The following is a 22833-nucleotide window of genomic DNA, read 5'->3' as shown; positions in this document are numbered from 1 at the left end:
ATTTCAGTGTGTTCCTTTGAGAAATTGGACAGTTCCTTTCATTTTAAGATGAATTGGTTCTGTTTACTGGCTGAAACAATGAATTGAAAATGTGTCACTGGAAAAGCACAGCAGGTGAGGCAGCATCCAAGGAGCAGCCGAATCTACGTTTCGGGCATAAGCCCTTCTTCAGGAAGGCTTATGCCCGAAACGTCTATTCTCCTGCTCCTTGGATGCTGCCTGACCTGCGCTTTTCCAGCAACATATTTTCAACTCTGATCTCCAGCATCTGCAGTTCTCACTTTCTCCTGAAACAGTGAGTAGCTGGGCCAAGTAAATGATCAAGGTGTAAGGTTTGTGCTGAATTAGTTGAGCTAAATGCTTGGTATTAGTAGTATCAACACAAAATTAGTCCTGGCTACAGGTCTTCACCATCCCATGATGTGGATGTTTGAGAATGAGTGTAGGGTCATGTTCAGCTGTTCAATTGTGAATGTGCTAACATTGAATGTGGAAGATGATGGGTTTGGGTATTGTAACTGGTGTCCATGTTTCAGCAAGTAGTGAACTTCTGCAAGAGATGAACTAGTAAAACAATGAGAAGAAATGAATAACATAGTGAACAAACAAATGCCAAGGTTGTATCTTGTTGGCGTTTGATATTAAAGGATAAACAGTACTCATGCGCACCCCATCCATGATAACTTTGTACAAATGCAGTTGTATGTCAGAATTTAGTGCACCTTGTGGTTGTAACCATTGACCTGCTCATGTAGCCACAGCCTGTATAAGGGGCTATACGTGTTGATTTTTGGTCAGAAGTTGAGTATTCTGTGGTGAGTAACTTGCCCCCAAACTCCCTAAAGGCCTGTCTGCTGCCTGTAAGGCATAAGTCAGGAGTGTAATGGAATACATGTCAGTTGCTTAGGTGTTGCTCCAACAATACTCCAGCAGCGCCACACTTTCTCGATCATTGCGCCTGGCTTGACTGGCACCTTGTCCACCACATTGAACATTTTACTCCCTCTGCCACTGCACAGTGGCAGCAGTGTGTACCATTGGCAAGAGACACTGCAACAACTTACCAAGGCTCCTTACATAACTTCAAAATGAAAAACCTATATCACCTGAGAATGGCATAAGATCATCAGTATGGGTTGGAACCAAAATCATTGCCACTTCACTATGCCTTGATTAAAATTCTGGAGCTCCCTTTGGTTGTACCTGTCACGAAAGTAAAACTAAGGATGTGGTATATTGATGTCGATAGAAGATTGGCTCACGGAATACTAAGTTGGTATAAGGGAGGGATTTTCAGAATGTAACTGTGGTCTGTCTCAGAGGTCTTTCCGTAAGCTGCAGTCAATTTACAATATATGTTAATGATTTCAATGTAGAAAGTGAATATATTTTAGCCAGGTTTGTGGATGGGTTAAGAATAAGCAATTGGCAAAAATGGCAGCCTATATCCTTGAAGATTAAGTGGGCAAAAGCATTGCAGATGGAATATAATATGGGATAAAGTGATCTTTGGCAGGAAAAATAGACGGTGCTGAATATTATTTAGAATCATAGATGTACAGCATGCAAACAGACCCTTTGGTCCAACTCTACCATGCTGACTAGATATCCTAACCTAATCTAGTCCCATTTGCTAGCATTTGGCCCATATCACTCTAAACCTTTTCTATTCTCCTACCCATCCAGATGCTTTTTAAATGCTGTAATTGTACCAGCCTCCACTTCCTCTGGCTGCTCATTCCATACACGCACCACCCTCTGCGTTTTTAAAAAAAAAGTTATCCATTAAATCCATTTTATATTTTGCCCCTCTCACCCTAAACCTATGCCCCCTAGATCTGGACTCCCCCACTCCAGGGACAAGACCTTGTCTATATATTCCATCCATGTTCCTCCTGACTTTACAAACCTCTATAAGGTTACCACTTAGTCTTTGAAGCTTCAGGGAAAATAGTCCCAGCCTTTCAGCCTCTCTGTATAGCTCAAATCCTCGAACTGTTGCAACATTCCTGGAAATCTTTTCTGAGCCCCTTCACGTTTGGCAAATCCTTCCAATAGGCAGTGGACTAGAATTGCACACAATATTCCAAAAGTGGCCTATCCTTTACATCCACAACGTGACCCCCCAACACCTGTATTCAATGCACTGACCGACAAAAGGGAGCATACCCAACACTGCCTTCGCTATCCTATCTACCTGTGACTCTACTATGAACCTGCACTCCAAGGTCTTTGTTCAACAACAGTCCCCTTGACCTTATCATGAAGTGTCTAAGTCCTGCTCTGATTTACCTTTCCAAAATGCCACACCTTGCATTTTATCTAAATTAAATGCCATCTGCCAATCCTCCGCCTATTAGCTCATCTGATCAAAATCCCATTGTAATCTGAGAGTACCTCCTTCGCTGTCCACTACACCTCCAATTTTGGTGTCACCTGCAAACTTGCTAACTATACCTGCTATGTCCACATCTAAATCATTTATATAAAATGACAAGTAGCGGACCCAGCACCGATCTTTGTGGCATTCCGCTGGTCACAGCTCTCCAGTCTTAAATGCAGCAACTGCAGGAAGCTACAGAACAGAGGGATTTGGGAGTCCTCTTCCTTGAATCCCAACAAGAATGTTAGCATCCAAGTTCAGGTAATTGAAACAAATGCAAAGTTGGCCTTTCATTTAAAAGGAATGAAGTATAAAAATTGGAAGGTTTTAATAAAACTATACAAGGCGCTAGTCAAACCACAGCTGACTGATCTGTGTCCCCTTATATAAGAAAAGATGTATTGGCATTGGAGAGAGTCCAGAGAAGATTCCAGAGGCTGATTCCAGATACGAAGACTTGTGTGGAAGAGTGATTTGCGTAGGCTGGGCCTGTACTCATTGGAATATAGGAAAATGAGAGATTAACTTACTCAAATATAACAACTTCAGTGTGGCCTTGACTAATGCTCTGTCTAAGCTGGATATGCAGATGATCTCCATACTTGTGCAATATATAAATTTGTCACAGCTTTCCAGTAAGCACTGATTTTAATTGCGTGTAGTGAATCCAAGGATTTGAGAGCCTGATAGTATATCCAAGAGTTGAGCCTGTGTGTAAAGGGATTTGAAGCCATTGGAAATGTATTAATCAGATTTCCCTGAATCAGTTGTAGGTTCTGTGGTCCTGTTCTTTTTCAGTTGTTGAGCGAACATCCTTGTGGTTGTAGTTGTGACATTTAACAACTAGTGCTTGCACCCTGTGGTCATCTTACTGGCTCAGCAAATTTATTGTGCATGATGACAGTGAAAATGATCATTAAACTACTGCATACTCTGTATAGAGTATTTTTTTTCAGCCATAAAGTATGTCAGGCCTTAGAGTGAAATCCAGCCAGATCCTCTATCTGGCCAGTTAATTCTATGGCTGTTGCTAGAGTTTAGTGAAACCATTGAACACGTTTATGGCTGACTGAGCCCTAGCATAACACATCCCATTTACCTGATCACTCTGTCCATCTGTTTTTATTTGCTGTCCTGAGCTTTGATTTGAGAGTAATCACTGTAACTCACTCACTTGTCATTCTTAAGGAATGGTTTGGCTACAATTCCACCATTCAATTTAAATGGATGGGTGCCTTAACTAAGCCTAAAATTTCTTAGCATATGTATTAATGTCCAGTAGAAGTGTAACTAGACTTCAGTATCATTGGTAAATTCTTAATGCGCCTCCAGTTATTTTGTCTTTTAAGTACAGTCTGCAATTGTACTTAACACCTGTTTAATTGAATTTTGACTCTATTATTAAAATAGATTCTTTCCCTGAAGCATCAGTATGACTGGTCCTTTTTTTTATTATGCTTGTGCTCTCTCTCAGGAACTGCTCCCACTTGTTTAACCCAGTAATTACAAATGTAATCCAAATATACTAAAGCTAGAGTGTCAGGATTTAATGTCACTTTTCTTGGAATCAGCATTAGCTGTGACCAGTGGGCACTGAAGTTGTAATCATAATGTCAAAGTCTGTAACACTTTTGGCCTCCCGGTGTACAACATCCTCTGGATATAACGTGCAGGGAACCTTCCTCAGCTCGTCAGGTGGTGTGGGAGAGGTGATGTCTTGAAATCACGGTTTTGTTTTTTGTTGCCAGTGCCATTGTGCCACTTGGTATTGTTTTAGCAGACTGGTAGACTGAGTCTACTGTAGAATGGGAAATGTAACCTTGTCAGAGCCTGAGATACAGCCTACAACAGTGTATTGATTTAACTTGTGTGTTTTATTTGAATAGCTGGATTTGTTACTTGCTTTCTTTGTAGGTAAATCTGAGTAGAACAATGTTGAGATAAAATTAGTTTTTCAGTATAAATTCAAATTTTAATGATTTGGAATGTTTAACACCTTTTCACCATTTTGAATCTGTGACTATCTATTTCTCAACTAGAAAAGCCATCTCAAAACTCAGAGAATGAACAAAACTCTGTATCCTTGGAGGTGCTACTTGTTAAAGTCTGTCATAAAAAACGTAAGGTAGCGTATACAGATTTTTAATTATCTTAGCCTGCAATGTTATCTTGGATGCTTGTTTTTTATATTCTCGAAAGTTGATTAGTGGATGTTGAAGTGACTTAGTTGAAAACTTAAAATTTCAGTGTCCTCGAAGAAACTTAGTATGTTTACTTGAGGGTTTGTGACAGTGTACTTTTACAGTGCTTGACAAGTCTGGCACAAAGTTTCCCTGGGGAATTAAATGAGATGGTTAAAAATCCACAATGAGATTGAGTTGTACTAGAATAGGTCTTGACTTAATTGGCCTATTTGATCCTGTTCATATCTTCAAGCTCACAAATTAGCATGAGTCCAGCCTGAAGGATCTTCACCCTTTCTCATTGCAAATATGCATTACAATAGCAGTTCCTGAATCAAGTGAAAAAATAAGAATATTGGACATTTACCCTCTTCCTTCAAGAATAATGTCATGATGCTATTTTCCAGTGTCTCTATTATTCATTCACAGGCTATGGGTATTCTGGCAATGCCAATTTGTTGCGCAATCCTAAATCCCCTCGAAGGTGGTATGAGTCACCTTGAATACAATTGAGTGGCTTAGCGAGGTTCTTTCAGGGGCATTTCAGAGTCAACCATCTTGTGGAGATTCAAGAGTCACATATAAAGCAGACTGTATAAAGAGGACCAGTTACCTTTTCTAAGTGACGGATGGGGTTTTGATTGTGGCAGTCTTACAGTCACCATTACTTGTCGAATTTTTAATTGTATTTGTGTTCCCAGTTACCATGTTATTTAAAATTGTGCTTCCAGATTATTAATCAAGGCCTGCAGGTTACTAGTCTGATAACAAAACTGTTCCCCATTACGTTAATTTCATTAGATGGAGCATTCATGGAGCCCTTGGATTTGTAGATGCACTGCAGTGATGTAAGCTGCTGTTTGAGCTCTGCAACCCACAGCTCATCTGCTCCAGGTGATGACGCTTTGTGAGCATTCCTTTTTGTCCTGGAGTTCTCGCGTTTCACAGGATTTGTATTTGGGCAATTTGTGCTATCGTGTCTGTTAGAGGTGGATTGGAAATTCCCTTGTCCTCCTTTCCCCAAACTCAATTGCATTGGTTCTGGAATCGCCAATATCTAAGATTGGTTGTCTGCAATAAGTTAGTGCATTAGCTCTACTTTTTTGGTTTAGTAATGAACGTATTACAAATTACGCTTTGTTGCAATTTGAATTTGAGCAAGTAGTTCATTAACTTGTTCTTTTCTTTTTCAAGGATGTTAGTTGTCCTATCAAGCAAGTGCCTACAGGTAAAAAGCAGGTGCCTTTGAATCCAGACAACAGCCAATCCAAACCTGGCAACTGTCCTTCCCTAGCAGTTCCTAGCAACGAGTTTGAGCCCAGCAACAGCCATATGGTAAAATCCTATTCGTTGCTGTTCAGAGTGACCCGTCCAGGTAGAAGGGAAGTCAATGGACTGACCAATGGTGAGATTAATGAAAATATTGGTAAGTAGATCCCAGTTTAGGCTGGCGGAACTCTTACTGTACTTCACTAGATTACTGAGCCTTGTAAAGTTTTGGATTTCACTAATACTGTACATAAATTATAGAATCACTACAGTGTGGAAGCAGGCCATTTAGCCCATCAAGTCCACATCAACCCTGTAAAGAGCATCCCACCTGCCCTGTTCCTGGCTAATCCTCCTCACCTGCACATCCCTGAACACAATGGGCAATTAACTTGGCCAATCTGCCAATCTTTGGATTGTGGGAGGAAACCCATGCTGACGGGGGTAATGTGCAAACTCCACACAAACAGCTGCCTGAGACCAGAATCGCCAGCCCCCTGACACTGCTGCTGCTCTTTTTTTTTATAGTTGTCTCCTAGTTTGAGATACCCCACCTGTGAAGACGTGTTCTCAACTGCTCAGTTGAACCCCCTCAATCTTGTTTTAGATTGCCCAGTCTGACATCTGATGAATGGTGGGTTGTTTAGCCATTCTTGCGAAGTATACCACATGATGACAGCAATCAGTTGAGTGAATCTCTTTTGAATTGCCTCTAATAGCAGTCTATCTGTCTTAAATATGGGGACCAAAACATCATTCAGTATTCCATTTGTGATTTCACCAGCACTGTATAGTTTTAACAAAAGTTCCCCTATTTCAGACTCCGCACATTTGAACAATAAAGACCAAAATTCCATTGGCAGTCTTAATTACTTGCTCAACTTGTATATAGCCTTTTGTTCCTTGCACAATACACCGATCTGTGCCCTGCATATTTTGTTTCTGCGTTTAGTGGTGAGCCTTCTATTTCTTCTGACCAAAGTGCATAACTCCACACTTTGCTACGTGAAACTCTCTGCCAAGTATTTACTTTTTGTCCACTTGCTCACTAAGTATAAGAGGGCAGTACATACAGCTGTCGCACATTGCCCGGGTCCCAGGTTAGATTCCAGTCTTGGCCGGTTATCTGTGTGGCATATTCTCCCTATATCAGCTTGGGTTTCTGCTGGCTGCTCAGGTTTCCTCCCACAGTCCAAAGTTGTGCAAGTTAGGTGGATTGGCCGTGCTAAATTTCTCATAGTGCTCAGTGGTATGTAGTCTGTGGATTAGCCATTATAAATGTGAGCTTCCAGGGAGAGAGTGGGGGCTGAGGTGAGATCCTGGGTGAGAGGTCGGTGCAGACTTGAACGGCTGAATGGACACCTTTGCTGATTCCATAATCCTCTTGCAGGTTTCTAATTCAGTGTGACATCAACAATAGGTGTTAATTTATAATATGAAAACTCCAATATGAATTGGCTGTTCAGTGATCATTCCCAATCTCTCTTTTTCGGTGCGTGGCTCCAAGTTTACTGCATATTCTACATTCCTGGACATTGGGTTTGTCCAGTAGAAATGTTGTGCTCTTGACTGAAGCTCTTACTACGTTTTGTATTTTTAAAAAACTCCTGTGAGCTTGTTTACAGTCAGTTCGTAATGGGATGCAAGCGTCTCAAGAAACCATGACCAGCAAAACTGGAAAAAGAATGTTAAATGTTTTGAATTAAATGGGTTTAAACTTGTAGCCTGCATTGTGATTAATTTTGGTTCCTGTATCATTCAATATGGTTATCTGGAATGGTTTCTGGTAGGCTGACTGTGCATTTGCTGAAACTAATCAGATAACCTGATCCTATAATTAAAAGATAACATGTTTTCACTCATAATATTGTCTTTTTAAGAAGTAACAGACGAGATTCCGAGTAGGCGAAAGCGTAATTCGTCTCACAAAGATGATGGGGAGAAAACATTTGTTGCTCAGATGACAGTCTTTGATAAGAATAGGTAAGTAGTTCTCTGTATGGTGTACAACGTAGAGAATTATACATGTGTATACCTTGCCTTTCCTTTCAAGGATAATTTTTGATCCAGAGTAGTCTGGGTAAGATGGAATTTGCAACAGATAAGCATGCTTGAGAAAATGTACTTGCATGTACTGGTTCCCTTTTCAAGGAGCTAAATCTAGTTCTTGAGCTCAAGGAATCAAAGGGTATGGAGAGAAAGCTGAAACATAGTACTTAGTAGGATGATCAGCCATGAACCTATTAAATGGTGGAGCATACTTGAGTGGCCGAATGGCCGCCTCCTGTTTCTACGTTGTATGTCCAGGTTTAATTGATTTGCTTTAAGATCATACTGGAAACATCTATCTTAAAGGTTCGAAATACAGACACTCTGAAAACTTTTCATTCCAGAGATGATGATCCCAGCCATTGCAGTGTGGGTGTCCTACGGCAAGATCTGGGGGATAGACGTCCTGTGGAGCTGTTGTGTGTTTTGGAATAAAAGTGCACTTTTGACTTACTGTACCTTTCAGTAGCAGTTTTTTGATCTTTTCTCACTAATGCTACTCACAGCTGTCACCGTTAACATTGTTAAATTTTGTGTAAGTATTGTACTTCCCTGAATCTAATGCTGTTGATCTGCAGGAGGTTGCAGCTCCTTGACGGGGAATATGAAGTAGCCATGCAGGAAATGGATGAATGCCCTGTCAGCAAGAAAAGAGCAACATGGGAAACCATTCTGGATGGGAAGGTGTGTTGACCCCAGAATTGTTTCATTTCCAGACATTGCAATTCTGAATTAAATGCGTTGCTGTGTCCGTTTTAGTAGCTTGTGACCAGAACATTTTCACCGCACTTGAGCAAATCTCCATTGTCAGCTTGAGAAATCTATCTGTGGTTTATAATCTGAGATCCTGGAGTCAGCTTGTTGACATTTTTGCTAAGGACAAAAAAAAGGCAGGAGGCTGGAAGAACACAGCAAGCTAGGCAGCATCAGGAGGGGGAGAGGTCAATGTTTTGAGTGTAATACTTCAGGACTGGAGTCCTGAAGAAGAGTTGTATCCGAAACGTCGAGCTCTCCTCCACCTGATGCTGCCTGGCTTTGTGTTCTTCCAGTCTCCTGAATGGTGATATTTTGTAGCAGTGACTGTCAAGTCTTCGCTCTAATTATTGTTTTTATATTTTGCAGCGGTTACCTCCTTTTGAAACCTTTTCTCAGGGTCCTACGCTCCAGTTCACCCTTCGATGGACAGGAGATGCTGTGGACAGATCCACAGCTCCAGTTGCTAAGCCTCTTGCAACTCGCAATACTGATACTCCAGCTGCAGAGACCAAGCTCAACTCGGTGAAACCAGCCCAGACACTTGGTAAGAACTTGAATTCATACCAGTTTTGACTTCATTATTTTCAAAGAACTCTTATTCCGATAATCATTAAATGATCAGGATTTGAACCCTCTTTCCCAGGTTTAATAACACAGTTACTACACTACTGTACTGATGTGTAAGAAAATATTTCTCTAGATGGTGAGAAAAAGGATTTGTTTACACTTGCATGTAAACTGCCACAAAAACTCCTATCACATGCATTATTCTCAAGTTCATGTTTAACTGAAGTCATTTTGCTTCAGAGTAGCTCTTATTTGTCATTTGTACCAGATACAACTGATACAGTAAAAATGAGACCGTATTCTTCCAGGACTGAGGGTGCTACACGGATAACACGAAGTGTTCAATTGTACAGGGTGTAAAGTGCATAAGTTACAGTTATAGAAGAATGATAAATAATAGACATTTTTCAGCAGCAATTTGAAGTCTTGTAAAAAAAAATTTCAGATGAAATAAGAGTCTGATTATACAATGTTAAGGAGTCTGGCTTTGGGGAAGAAAACTTTTGCACAGTCTGAGAGGCTGAATGCTCTGGTATCTTTTGCCAGTTGGCAGGAGGGAGAAGAGTTTGTGATGGGTGTGTAGGATCTTCCACAATGCTGTTAGCTTTTCAGATGCAGCATGTGGAGTACAGTAAATGTCTGAAATGGAGGGAAGAGAGATCCCGATGATCCTCTAAACTGTGCTCACTATCTGTTGTAGGGTCTTATGATCAGAGATTGTGCAACCCCTGAACCAGGATGTGATGCAGCAGCTCCGGGTACACTCAATGAACCCTCTGTAGAATGTGGTGAGGGTGGGGTTTGGGAGGTGGGCTTTCCTTAGCCTGCACAGAAAGTAGAGATGCTATTGGACTGACTTGGCTGTGGATCTAGTGTTGAGGGTCCAGGTGAGATTCTCCTCCAGGTATACGCCAAGAAATTTGGTGCTGTTCGCAATCTCCACCGGGGAGCTGTTGATCTCCAGCAGAAAGTGGTTGCTCTGCCCTCCCGAAGTCAACTATCTCTTGTCTTGTCCACGCTCAGAGACAGGTTGTTAGCTCTGCACCAGTCCATTAGCCGCCTCTTTGTATGCTGACTCATCGCTTGTGCTGATGAGACCCACTGCAGTTGGATCATCAGTGAACTTGATGTGATTTGACCTGTGTATTGTTATGCATCATTCAGTGATTTGGGGCAATGTGTTTGAGATTGCTGTTTGCATTCTCTTTTTTAAACAAAAGAGCAGATTTGTATTTATATGATACCCTTGCTCTGAAGTTTCTAAATGTAGTGGGTGTGGGCCATTTGGCCCTTCGAGTCTGCTTCACCGTTCAATATGGTCATTGTTGATCTGTTCCTGCTTTCTCTGGGTGCTCTTTGATCCCTTTAGCCCTAAGATCCTCATCCTTGAGAACATTGTGCTTTGCCCTCAACACTGAAATTTCACTGCCGCGATATTACTTCTGAAATAGTGAGCATCATTGGCTAATGTGCCTGAGTTGTGAACCATAAAGATCCTTGAATATCGGGGTGAACAGTAAGTCAGTTTTTGGTTGTTGATTTGAAGGACAAATGTTTGCCAGTAAACAAGGATAGTACCCCATTTCTCCATCTCTGATCATCTGAAAGCAGAGAGGTTCTCAGCAGTACAAGTGTTGAGGATGTTTTTGCATGGCTGGAGAATTGTTTAACAAGCAATGGACAGTTGAGTTAAACAAGCATTTTCAAGTTTGGCAGGTTAGTTATTGGTATCCTCCAAGAATCTGTGCTCAGCTCTTTACAACTCTTCCTAATGACTTAGGATGAAGAGGCTGAGAATACAAGGCACAAGTCAGGAGTGTGATGGAAAATGCCTCCATTTGCTTGGATGGGTGCAGCTGTAACAATAGTCTAGAAGCTTGACACCATCCAAAACAAAGCCCATTTAGCACCGCATCCACAAGCATCCATCCCTACCTCTGGCACTCCGTAGCAGCAGTGTGTACCATCTAGAAGATGCACTGCAGAAATTCACCCAAGATCCTTAGAAAACACCTTCCAAATCAATAACCATTTCCATCTAGAAGAACGACAGGTACATGGGAATGCCACCCACCTACATGTTCCCTCTGAGCAACTCTCTGTCCAGACTTTGAAACATACCACTGCTTCTTCACTGTAGTTGGGTCAAAATGCTGGAACTTCCTAATGACATTGACCACATGTGGACTAGAGCAATTCAAGGCAGCGGCTCCCCACCGTTTTCCAGGATCAAACAATAAATGCTGGCCAGTCAGTAATGCCCCTGTCCCACAAATGAATTTTTTAAAAGTAATTCACGTAAACTTAAAATTCTATACCTACAAATGTGCATACATTTTTGTACGGAGAAAAGTTACTGTTTTGCAAATAAAACAATGAAGAGTTTACCCACAATTGTATCAGTGTTACCTCGTACCCACTCCTTTCTAACCTAATATTTAAATACCTTTTATGGAAAGGTTGTTGTCCTTGTTCCACTTTGCATCATGCTAGAATGTCCTAAGGCACTTGCTATGTCTGTAGTGAAATAAACATGTGGATGTGCTAGTGTTGCACTGAGGTGGACAAAGACAAATCAGCAGGATTAAGTCCAGCAAGTTTATTTGAAATTTCAAGCTTCCAGAGCACTGCAGCTTCACGTGAAGTGACAAAGGAGCAGTGCTCTGAAAGCTTGTGATTTCAAATGAACCTGTTTGAATATATCCTGGTATAATGTGACTACTTGTGACGATGCTGCTCCTTTGAAAAGGTTAGCCTGTCCTTGGCTTTTTTCCCCAGAGGTCTTAAGAGGAGCAATTTCAAAAGGTCTAGGTTTGAAAAGTTTTAGGGCCAGTTTGATTATAGCCCACAAATACTTGCTCAGGCAAAAGGCTTTCAAGTTTTTACAAAAAAACACCAGTATGATGAAAGGGGAGTGGCCAGTTCTCCCAGCTCAGCTTTACTTTGGCTTGTCAGTTTTGTGGCAGCTGGTCCAAGAACCAGCTACATGGAAGAAGGTGTTACATGCTGTGTGTGTGTCCACCGCTGCCGCCACCACCCCCACCCCCTACTTGTTGCAGTATCTGGAACATTATAACGTTGAGAGAACCTGTTTTTAGGTTATTTTGTATTCTCTTCTCTTTTGCTGATTTCATTCGGTTATCTTGTAAATAAATTCTGTTCTGTTAAAAAAATTAGATTCCCTACAGTGTGGAAACAGACTCTTCAGCCCAACCAGTCCACACCGATCCTCCGAAGAGCAACCTACCCAGACCCACCTCCCTCTGACTAATGCACCTATCAATATGGGCAATTTGACATGGCCAATTTGCCTGACCTGCACATCTTTGGACTGTGGGAGGAAATCCATGCAGACACAGGGAGAATGTGCAAACTCCACACAGACAGTTGGCTGGGGCTGAAATCGAACCTGTGACCCTGGTGCTGTGAGGCAGCAGTGCTAACCACTGAGCCATCGTGCTGCCCAAACTAAGTGGTTTGACCAGCTGTATTGCTTTATTTTATTTTTTTTATTGGGCTATTTTATTGATGTTTTGAGGGGGTCTGGCCTGATCAAGAATACTTGTGAATTTATTTCACAATCAGGTCATCTAGTTTAGTGATATTGATAGGATAGATATTGGCCAGGATACTGGAGAGAGCACTCTTTGTGACAGATCCTATGCCACTGTTCAACAATCTGACATGTCAGGCAAGAGAGCTGGTTACATAACTTCATTAATGAAAAACAATGGAGAATAGTGCTTCTTGACAAAGCTAGAACTGATATTTAACATCCCTGGAACAAGTCAATGCAAGATCAGTGCAGGCAAGCCGGAATTATGGGAGTGTGTGAATGAGAAATTTCAGATGCACGATCCATTTAATTTTTTTTTAATACACAGCTGTAAAAGATTCTCTGACAACTGAACTTCAAAATAAAAAGGAACAAGTTTCAATGGAGCCACGACAGAAATTAAGGATATTTTATCAGGTACAGTGGGCAGTCTTCCCTCTCTGGGGAAATGGGTATGGGCTACAGATGCTCCTTGTGGTCTGTTTTATTATATTCTGAATAGCAGAGGTAACAGTGGAAATTGTACAGTGTTTTCAAAACTTGTTCTATGAGCAGTACAATTCCGATTATTTTGTTTTTCTTTCCTGTTTGCTAAATCCATTTGTTTGTAATCTTGGAGTTTTGCTTGGAAGATGAGCTGTCAGACTCCCCTTATCCATTCATAGAGTGCCACCTATTTCCTCTCTGTACGTCAATTCATTTGCTGAAACAATCTCTGTGCCTTTTGACCTATCAGCTTGACCATACCAGTGCACGCCAATGCAAGGGACTAAGTGAATTTTCAAATATTCAGCTTCACTACAATGCAGCCTCTCTTGGAGAAAACTTGACTTTAAGCAACTCACTCTCCCTTTTCCAAAATCTTAATACCAAGACCACATCGAGCAATGAAGGACTTCTGGCAGGGGTTAAAACAGTTTTTTAAATATTTATGTTGCTTTTGGAATAACTTTTTTATTTTAAAGTTTCCAACTGAGTACGCTGATCTGTTAAAAGGAACTGAATGATCTCTAATTTAAATAACCTTATTCTTCAATCCCAGCTGCATTAAGCCTCTGAGGTTAAACATGAAATAGCTGCTTTGCCAAACAACACTGGCACAGGTGTACATGAAGCTGCTTTGCACAGTAGTAGACTGGCCATATTTCCGTGGCCTATCATGTTAGCTGAATCTGACCAAGCACATTTCTTTCTGATAGAGTTCATATTTAATGTGATTCCTTTTCATAAATTTTTTTTCCTGCCAGATCTAGTTAGTTAATTCCCAGCAATGAGGTATCTGTCTACTGTGATGGGAAATACGTTATTTATTGTGAAGAAAGCATGGGAATCTATTAGCTTGTCATGAATTGTACACCTACCTGCTCAGCACTCTGTATGACAACAAATTGTCATTTTGTTCTTAAGGAATTCAAATTTTCTACTTGGTACCTTCCAGGCACCCACTGAGTGTTGAATATTGTAGCTTGCAATATCGAATAAGTGAAGTTTAAAGCAAGAAATGATTTTCAACTTTTAACTATTTGTATTTATTCTCAGTTTCTTTACAACAACAATACACGCCAGCAGACTGAAGCCAGAGATGATTTGCACTGTCCTTGGTGCACATTGAACTGTCGGAAGTTGTACAGCCTGCTTAAACACCTCAAGCTTTGCCACAGCAGATTTATCTTCAATTATGTGGTATGCGAGAATTTCATTGAAGTCTCTGAAAAGAGAGTCCTGCAGCTAGCTGAAATCAGTCTTGATTGTTGTCTGTCTTGGCAAAATCTTCCCCTTTCTTCTGTAAATATTCTGACTGTAATATTGGGAGCTTTATTTGATTCAAAGATGAGCTACCAAACTCTAATTATCATTCACCCAGTGCCACCTATTTCATTTGCACATCTCAGCTCATTTGGTAAAACTATTATTTGCGCCTTTGTTAGCTCTATACGTGACCATTCCAGTGCACTCCTATGCTCCCATGTTAAATATTGAGTAAACTTGGGTCATCTGAAGCTTTGCTTGTACTGATTTTGCAACAAGTCTTAGTGCCCCATCATCCCTGGCACAGACCCCCAGTCAAGCAGTATCTGAATATTTAAGTTAGTTTAAAACAGGCGTTTGACCCAATATCTGTGGTTTGGTATCATTTATTTAATGCTACCCTGAAGCGCCTTTAGTTTCATTGTGTTAAAGGTACTTCCATAAATGGTTTTTCACCACAACTTCTGACGGTAGATGATTGAATGTTCTCCACTTGCCTGGATGGGTGCAGGTCCAACAAGATTGAAACTTGACACCATCCAAGACAAAGCAGTCCTCTTAGCACTGTGCCTTTTCCCTCCATCGCTGGCACACGATAACACCAATGTGTACCATCTAAAAGATGCACTGTAGAAATTCATCAGGGTACCTTAAACAGTACCTACGTCAAAGACAGCAGATACGTGGAAGCACCAACACTTGGAAGCTCCCCTCCAAGCTGCCACTCAGTCTGACTTGGAAAAATGTCACTGTTCCTCCAATGTCTCTGGGTCAAAATATTTGAGCACTCTCCCTCATGGCAGTGGATTTACTTACAGTACGTGGACTATACCAGTTCAAGAAAGCAGCTCAACGCCACCTCGTTGAGGGCAGTTCAGAATGGACAATAAATGCTGGCCAGCCAGTGATGCTCACACATGAATGATTGATTTTTTAAAAAAGATCATTAATAAACCCAGCTGTTATGGCTCTTTAACACAGGAAAACATTGTAAACTACTTTGATATTTGTCGTACACTGACCACTGCCTTGGCTGTGATCAAATGATTTTACACAATTCTGAAGATCAACCAACAACTTCATTGTCTTCAACCAAATGGACATATTACCTCCTGAACAGTAGGTGTACTTGTACTGGTTTGCCTTCTAAAGGGTTGATAATCCCCTTGTTAAGGACACAGGAAATTAGGCAACAGAATTTCCACATCCCCCAAACTACTGAATTTAAGGAAGCTGTATACTTTCTCAATCCAGTTTTGGTTATTCTCAAATCTTGGCTTGATGATGTGGGCTCATGCTTGGGATAGAATTGGAAATACTTATTTCTCTGCAGTTTAAGACACTAGTACTGTTGGTATCTTATTTTGGAACAAAAATATATGATCAAATCTGAATTCCCCATTGTGCCAGAATTTCAAAGGTGAACTTTGAATTTTTTTGTAACTTCAATGGATACAGATTTCAGTAAATTGCTTTCTTTAATTAACCAACTTTTGAAACTGAATTAACTTGCTTTGTAGATATCATTAGGTGTGGGTTGGCAGGGGTGCATGTGCGTTATCATAGGAGTAATGTCATTTTGTAAGTGCAAAGTGGATTTAAAACGGATTTTCAAGTAGGGTTGCTGGAGGGAATTTGGTTAATTCTACAGCTGCACAATATGAAAGGAGCTTATGTCTTTGTGTTGACTATAGAGTTGTTCAGACTAATAATTCATGGAGTTTCTCATTTTGGTATTTCTTTGCAGCCTCATCCTAAAGGTGCTAGAATAGACGTATCTATCAATGAGTGTTATGACGGCTCTTATGCAGGAAATCCTCAGGATATTCACTCCCAGCCTGGATTTGCCTTTAGCCGCAATGGTCCTGTCAAAAGGACGCCAGTGACTCACATATTAGTCTGCAGGTAATGACATATACATGCCCTTGTGCTGCATAGGTGCAGCAGTGATTATTGTGTTTTTATTTCTAAGTCGATTTTACCCCCTCTCATCCAGAGAGTTGTATTGCCACGTGATCGTTGTTTGGTGGAGCCGGTGTTGGACTGGGGTGGACAAGGTTAACAATCACACTACTAGGTTGTAGTCTGACTGGTGTATTTTGAAGCACTAGCTTTCAGAGCGCTGCTTCTTCATGTGGTTGTGGAGCAGAATTGTAAGACACAGAATTTATAACAGGACTGCAGTGTCATGGAATGTAATATTATACAAATTTAGCTTTAATATTACATTCCATGACACTGCAGTCCTGTTATAAATTCTTATGATTCTGCTCCACAACCACCTGTTGAAGGAGCAGTGCTTCGAAAGCTAGTGCTTCAAAATATACCTGTCAGACTCTAACCTGGTGTGATTTTTAGCCAGGTGATCTTAGGCATTTTCAGACTTTATATGTAAATGACTTGGAACCAAGAGGGTAACACATTGCCTGTCCCTCATTTAATATACTGTCTCTTTAGCTGTGAACACTAATGACTCTCGGTATTGTTCTTTTGGATATGTCCAGCAATGAGGCAATAGTTTGAGAGAGCTTTCAAAAAGAACAAAATAATAAGAGTAATCAGGGTCACAGCCTGCCTGATGTTTGGATCTTGTGAACTGTCATTGAACCTCTTGTCACACTTGTATAAACTAGTGAAGGGCAGGAGTTGAACATTTTCCAGTAAGTTACTGGTAAATGCCATTGTCATCTTCCAACCATTTAGTGAGTATTCAAATGATAATATAAAATAGAAGAATGAGATTATTTCAAGCCTTTCCTGGTTAATCCTGCTGGTTTTTTTGAAGCTCAGGATTGGCTTGAGGGTTGATAAGATATTATGTTGACAAAAGAAATGTACTGCCTTCATTGTCTCATTTCAGCCTCGTTGAGCAGGGAACTCTGAGAAATCTAAACCTTCAAGTTGTATTTGGTTGCAGCAGTGTACTGTCATCAGGCTGCTCAGACGCCTATTTAGAGGTGGTTCCAGGTTTGATAGGCAGTTCATCTCAAGCTGGATATGTAGTGATAAATCTTTCTAAACCTTGGGCTATGTTTGGCTTCCAGTGATTGTTTGTTTGATAATTGGGAACTTAGAGAGGCAGAAGATAAATTGCTTCTGTTGCATTTATACATGGATACGCTTGTATGTATTTCAGGGGAAAGTAATGTGATAGAGCATTTAATATGAATGTAGATTGCAAGAAGCCTGTCAAGACTAGTTAATTCAAATCTTTCGTTTTTTTTAGGCCAAAACGCACTAAACCAAGTCTCTCTGAGTTCTTGGAGTCTGAAGATGGGGAAGTGGAGCAACAGCGGACCTACATTAGTGGCCACAATCGACTTTATTTCCATAGTGACACTTGTCTGCCACTCAGGCCACAGGAGATGGATGTGGACAGTGAGGATGAAAAGGACCCTGAGTGGCTGAGAGAGAAAACCATTACCGTTAGTACTCAATACTTCATTCCTCTTTCAAAGTGCTGCTGTATGAAATTAATATTTGTTTAGGTGCATGATGATAGTATTGAGATAACAAATTGGTCTATGATCTTTCATTGGAATGTCAAGCAAGCATATATAATTCCTATATTTCCCCCTTCCAGTTCACCCAGTGTGGATTTTAAAAGAATTTATATATATCAGTCCCACCTACTCTTTGAAGATGGTGATCGGTGTTGAGAAATTGGTCTATTGCTGATGCCTTAAATTATGGCCACCCTCCGGTCTTGTTTTGGGAAGGTGAGCAAGGATCACAACCGAAATGGCCCTATCTCTGTTCAGCATCTCTGAAGAGTTCATTGCCTAATATGCCGAAGCTGCAGGGGCTTCGTGTGGATTTCTCCAGCTCCTTTCTGCAGTACTGTTGGAGCTAATTGTGGTATCTTCATATTCACCTAACTTGGCTTAGATTGTGAATTGAACCTCGAATCATGGTTTTTGGCTCCACTGCAATTAAGGAATTGATTAAGCTTCTATGATTTATAAATCTTGTTGTCCAAGTATATTTCACAAATCAATTCAGTCGTATCATACCTTAATTTTGGTTTCTATTAAGTTTGTTTTTCAGTAATTGCTCCATGCTGGCATCAGGCAAGTTATAAAGAAGATTGCATTTTGATTTTTGTTCTTTTTACTACAGCAAATCGATGAGTTCACTGATGTTAATGAAGGAGAGAAAGAAGTGATGAAACTGTGGAATCTGCACGTTATGAAGCACGGGTAACTTTTAGATCTCTTTAATTTCCATTGGCTGGTCTGCTTGCTGTAGGATGCAGTAATGGGATAATATTTTCTGAAAGCAATAGAGCATAACTGACTGTTAACCATATGAAACAATGCATCCTGAATAGAACAGATTTTGTACTAATCCAGGCCTTTCAAAAATTGATATGGTTAAATTGTGGAATTTCACATGTTAACCATGAAATTAACAGACATAGTATTTTTTATTCCAACTGTGGCAGTGCTTATTGCATTCAAAGCAATTTGATCCATTCCTAATTTACAAGTATTGAGAGAAAGGAATAAATTAAGAAATGCTCCTGTTGGATGGGAGTATTTACAGCTCTGAAATGTGAATGTTATGTTGTAGTTGAGGAAGTGATCTGCACTTTAATAGGAATCACTGCTCACAGTCTTAGAGCTATTTTCTTTGTATGATGAATTCCTGTGCATATTAATGAGGTGCTTGGAGAATTTTTGGTTGGAGAGATTTTAGGTAGATGTACAGGACCCCCCCCAGTAGCCTACTGAGGAGCAAGATCATTTCTGAACAAGGAACCATTCCTCAATTAATATCCTCTCAGCATTTTCAACTGGTCAGTTATTTTTAGATTTGTATGAGCTTTGTATCTGTGAAGGTAACCTTTGTACTTGACAGAGCATTGTCTGAACTTGGGTTAGATGTTTGTGATGTTTCCTATATCAGAAATCTGCTGCCCAAGTGGGCAGGTGAAAACTTTGTCAAGCAGCCCACGAGTCAGTCATTATGGCCTAAGAGGGGGCCATTTGGCCTATTGATTCCATGTTGACTTTGTGCAGAGTAGTCTAATCTGTCTCATTGCCTTGCTAGTTTGATTCCCTTGTGACCATCTAATTTTTGTTGTGAAGCCAGACATGTCATTTTCCTCATTGCATATAATTTATCTGGGCTCTTTTCCTCCTCATTTATGAAACTTTTGCAAAGTCTTAGCAATGCTGCTTCAGTTAATTCTAATGGATCTAATTAGGTATTAACAATACTTTTTTCTTCCTGGCTAACTAATCTACAGTAGGTAATAACTGAAGGAGGAATCTCATCCTGCAGCTAGAGAAATGCTTGCTGTTGAAGTTATGATACATGGTTAATAATATCTAATTAACCTCTTAGAACAAGCAGGCAGGATCTCCATGTATATCAAGTGCCCTAGTTCTGCTATACCTGCTTCCTGTCCTTTTTTTGAAGTTTCAGCTCGCAGCTACCTAACTTAAATGAAATTGCTACCAACAAAGCAAAAATGGTATTTGAGTTGAAATTGTAACTTCATTAATCTACAATTCACTTGTCATGTTTTCATAAGCACTAACCTACTTCAACAGAGTTTGGATGTTGTCCTGACTACACTACTTAGATGAGTACTTGGGCTCCCTTTTGTGGTACTGGGTGTAAAATTTCAAATACAGCGTTTCACATCTGATTGGTAGTATGCTTTTGATTTCATATACTGGATTAGTGGTGCTGGAAGAGTTTTTACCTTGCTTTTGATTTCAGCCAGGTGAAATTTTGACTTGGTGCCAACCTCCACGTTCCTAGACTTAGGGTGAGCAGAGTAATCAGATGTGCCCTACCATCTCTAGATTCAGTTGAGTGGAAGGAAATTGCCTGTTGTCTGCATAACTACATTAGATGTCCAGAGAATTCTTGTAACAATCTGTTAATAGCCTCTCATTACTCTCTGCAGGTTCATTGCTGACAATCAGATGCATCAATCCTGCCTGCTCTTTGTAGAGACTTGTGGACCAAGAATAATTGAGAAAAACCTTTGTCGGAACTTTCTGCTTCATCTAGTTAGCATGCACGACTTCAACTTGATTAATTTAAACACCATAGATAAAGTAATGGCCAGGCTTGGTGAACTGCAACAGAAGCTGCAAAGAGATTATTCTGCTTTAAAACTGAGACAGGAACCCATAGATGAGAGTCGGCCAAACATTGAAGACAGTGGTACAGGCATGAGAGACAGAAATTCGAGCACTGACAGTCTCTGTTCGGGAGTTACCAAACACAGCAAAAGGCATAAACTCTGAAACAAAACATTTTATCCTGTTTTTTTTAATCCCTCCCCCTTTATGGCCCCGTACCGTGCTCTGTCCCTCCCTCAGCCTGGACACAGTAAACAGTCACTGAAGAAGGGGCAAAACAAGGTTGTTCCATAAATGTTGCAGCTGAAATCTGCAGAAGATCCAAGTGGACAATGGGTTAATCGGTAACAGTGAAACAAGACAGCAGTGTTGTATTAAGATTCTTTATTCTTGTAAACGTTGGTGTTGAATTCATTTAGCTGATGGAGTACAATTTAAAAAGACATTGCATTCATCATAGTAATCTGAACATGCACAGTTCAGCTAGCTGCAAATATTTTCTTTGTGCAAAAATCATTCTTTCTAGAAAACATTTTTGGGCTACAAAACCAAATCTTTCACATCATCCACATTGGCAGTTTATAAAAATTGTTTTAAAATCTGTTTTTGTCGAAGGACTCACGGATAGGATTTCACTTTACATTCTCCGTTTTTTAAGGCATGTTCTTTCGATGAAGTATATTATATAAAATCATCAGTGTAACGAAAACATTGTTTAAAAAAGAAAAGTGCAATTTAAATGGACAAAGTTTGCGTGTGTACATCTCTCGGTCTTGATCTTGATACAGGAGTAGCACTTTCCTGTTCCTGTTTAGAAGGATTTTTTAAGTGTCTGTTAAATAGTCTGTTTTGAGATGACATATCTACCTTCTGTTGCTCTCTATTCACGCACATCTCTAAAGTAGTGTCTGTTCTTACTGGAAAATCTGTTTATTTTGCTTAGTGTCTAGTCAGACTTGCATGCATGCATGGTTGATGTGCTTTATCTACAATGTTGCTCTTTTCTTGCTGTGTTTCACCAGTGCTCTAGTCTGAATATATTAAGACTGTCTTATTGACAACCACTTTGATAAAAATCTGAACAGGAGAGGAGTAGTAGCCTGAATATTGGTGCTGTCATTCCAGTGGGGTGGCAGTGCACAGCAAGGCTGGACCAGGAATATTTAACTACTCTTTATGCAATATTCTGAGACACTATCTTATTTTCCTGTTATCAACACACTGTATTTATTGCAGTAGACACTTAAGAAATAATGACCGGAAGGTATGTAATTTACGCAATGTTTTGCTACATTGGAGTGCACAGTCATTTGTGCAAGTAGAACACATTTTGGAGTAATATAAATGTTTACAGTTTTTTTTCCAATGGAAAGTGATTTTTTCACTACTGGCGCAGTACCAGGGATGCAGGTTTTTAAACTAAGCAAGCACTGTGGACCGATTCGCATTATCACCTCGGGTGTTTATTTTTTAAAACTTAGTGTGCATATTTTTCTTTCTTTAAAAAAAAACTTATTTAAAATGAGGGGGAGGGGGCTTCTGTTTAAACAATATTACTTGGAGCTACAGACTTTTTTATGCTACTTGAGTCACCAACTTTTTCCAGCGGTAAGTGCATTTCTGTGAAATATCTTAAAATGTTTTTCCCTTTTATCTAGTGTCTGTGTAGCCTGTGCATATCTTGTCCGTGGCTTTGATCTGCTAATGCTGTGCACATGTAAATTAGATTTTTTTTTTGTAATTTGGTTTGGGGTGCTGTAGTGTTTTCCTGCTGCTAATGTTTCTTAGCAAAGTAATTCCACTTTCCTGCTACAGATGGCTGGCATGGTCTGCACAGTTTGACAGCCCGAGATTTTGAAATGCTGGAAATTTTGGATTTCATGAAATTTTACACTGACTTTTAAAAACTAGCCCGCACTTTCCTGTCAGCTTTTGTAACCAAACTGGTCATTGAAATGTTAATGGGTTTTTCTATTTAATAAAAAATAAAAATAAGACATTTTCCTACTTCAAGTTGCTAACCTTCTAAATGTTAATTTAGAAATTGAGATGTAGAGCTCTGTAATGAAGCTATGCTTGAGTAACCCTGAAATGGCTCAGCATAGCTAATGTTGAATGAAATTGTGGGTTTTGCACGTTATGCTTTTGTAAGCAAAATATCAAGGGAAGTTAATGAGTTCTGTTTTTCTTGGGTGGTGGGACAGAGGACAGTTAGTTTCA

General features: G+C 40.1%; 1 protein-coding gene across 3 annotated transcripts in view; it reads left to right on the top strand.

Moving 5' to 3' along the window:
- The window catches only part of LOC140464151 (polycomb protein suz12-like), a 51965-nt gene extending 29345 nt beyond the window's left edge, over nt 1-22620 (top strand). For 2 of the 3 annotated variants that reach the window (XM_072558933.1, XM_072558935.1), the window contains exons 6-16: nt 4423-4508; nt 5761-5992; nt 7716-7818; nt 8463-8568; nt 9007-9184; nt 13092-13180; nt 14303-14446; nt 16260-16417; nt 17739-17937; nt 18632-18711; nt 20433-22620. In XM_072558933.1, coding sequence (XP_072415034.1) covers nt 4423-4508; nt 5761-5992; nt 7716-7818; nt 8463-8568; nt 9007-9184; nt 13092-13180; nt 14303-14446; nt 16260-16417; nt 17739-17937; nt 18632-18711; nt 20433-20778 — 1721 coding nt within the window. In that variant the 3' untranslated portion in view covers nt 20779-22620. The remainder of the gene's footprint in view (nt 1-4422; nt 4509-5760; nt 5993-7715; nt 7819-8462; nt 8569-9006; nt 9185-13091; nt 13181-14302; nt 14447-16259; nt 16418-17738; nt 17938-18631; nt 18712-20432) is intronic. The other variant, XM_072558934.1, reaches the window with a different exon arrangement.
- The last annotated feature ends 213 nt before the right edge of the window (nt 22621-22833 follow it).

This window comes from Chiloscyllium punctatum, chromosome 39 (assembly GCF_047496795.1).
Source record: "Chiloscyllium punctatum isolate Juve2018m chromosome 39, sChiPun1.3, whole genome shotgun sequence".
Taxonomy (NCBI): domain Eukaryota; kingdom Metazoa; phylum Chordata; class Chondrichthyes; order Orectolobiformes; family Hemiscylliidae; genus Chiloscyllium; species Chiloscyllium punctatum.
Note: the sequence above shows the minus strand (reverse complement) of the source record. Positions and strands in the feature narration are given on the sequence as shown.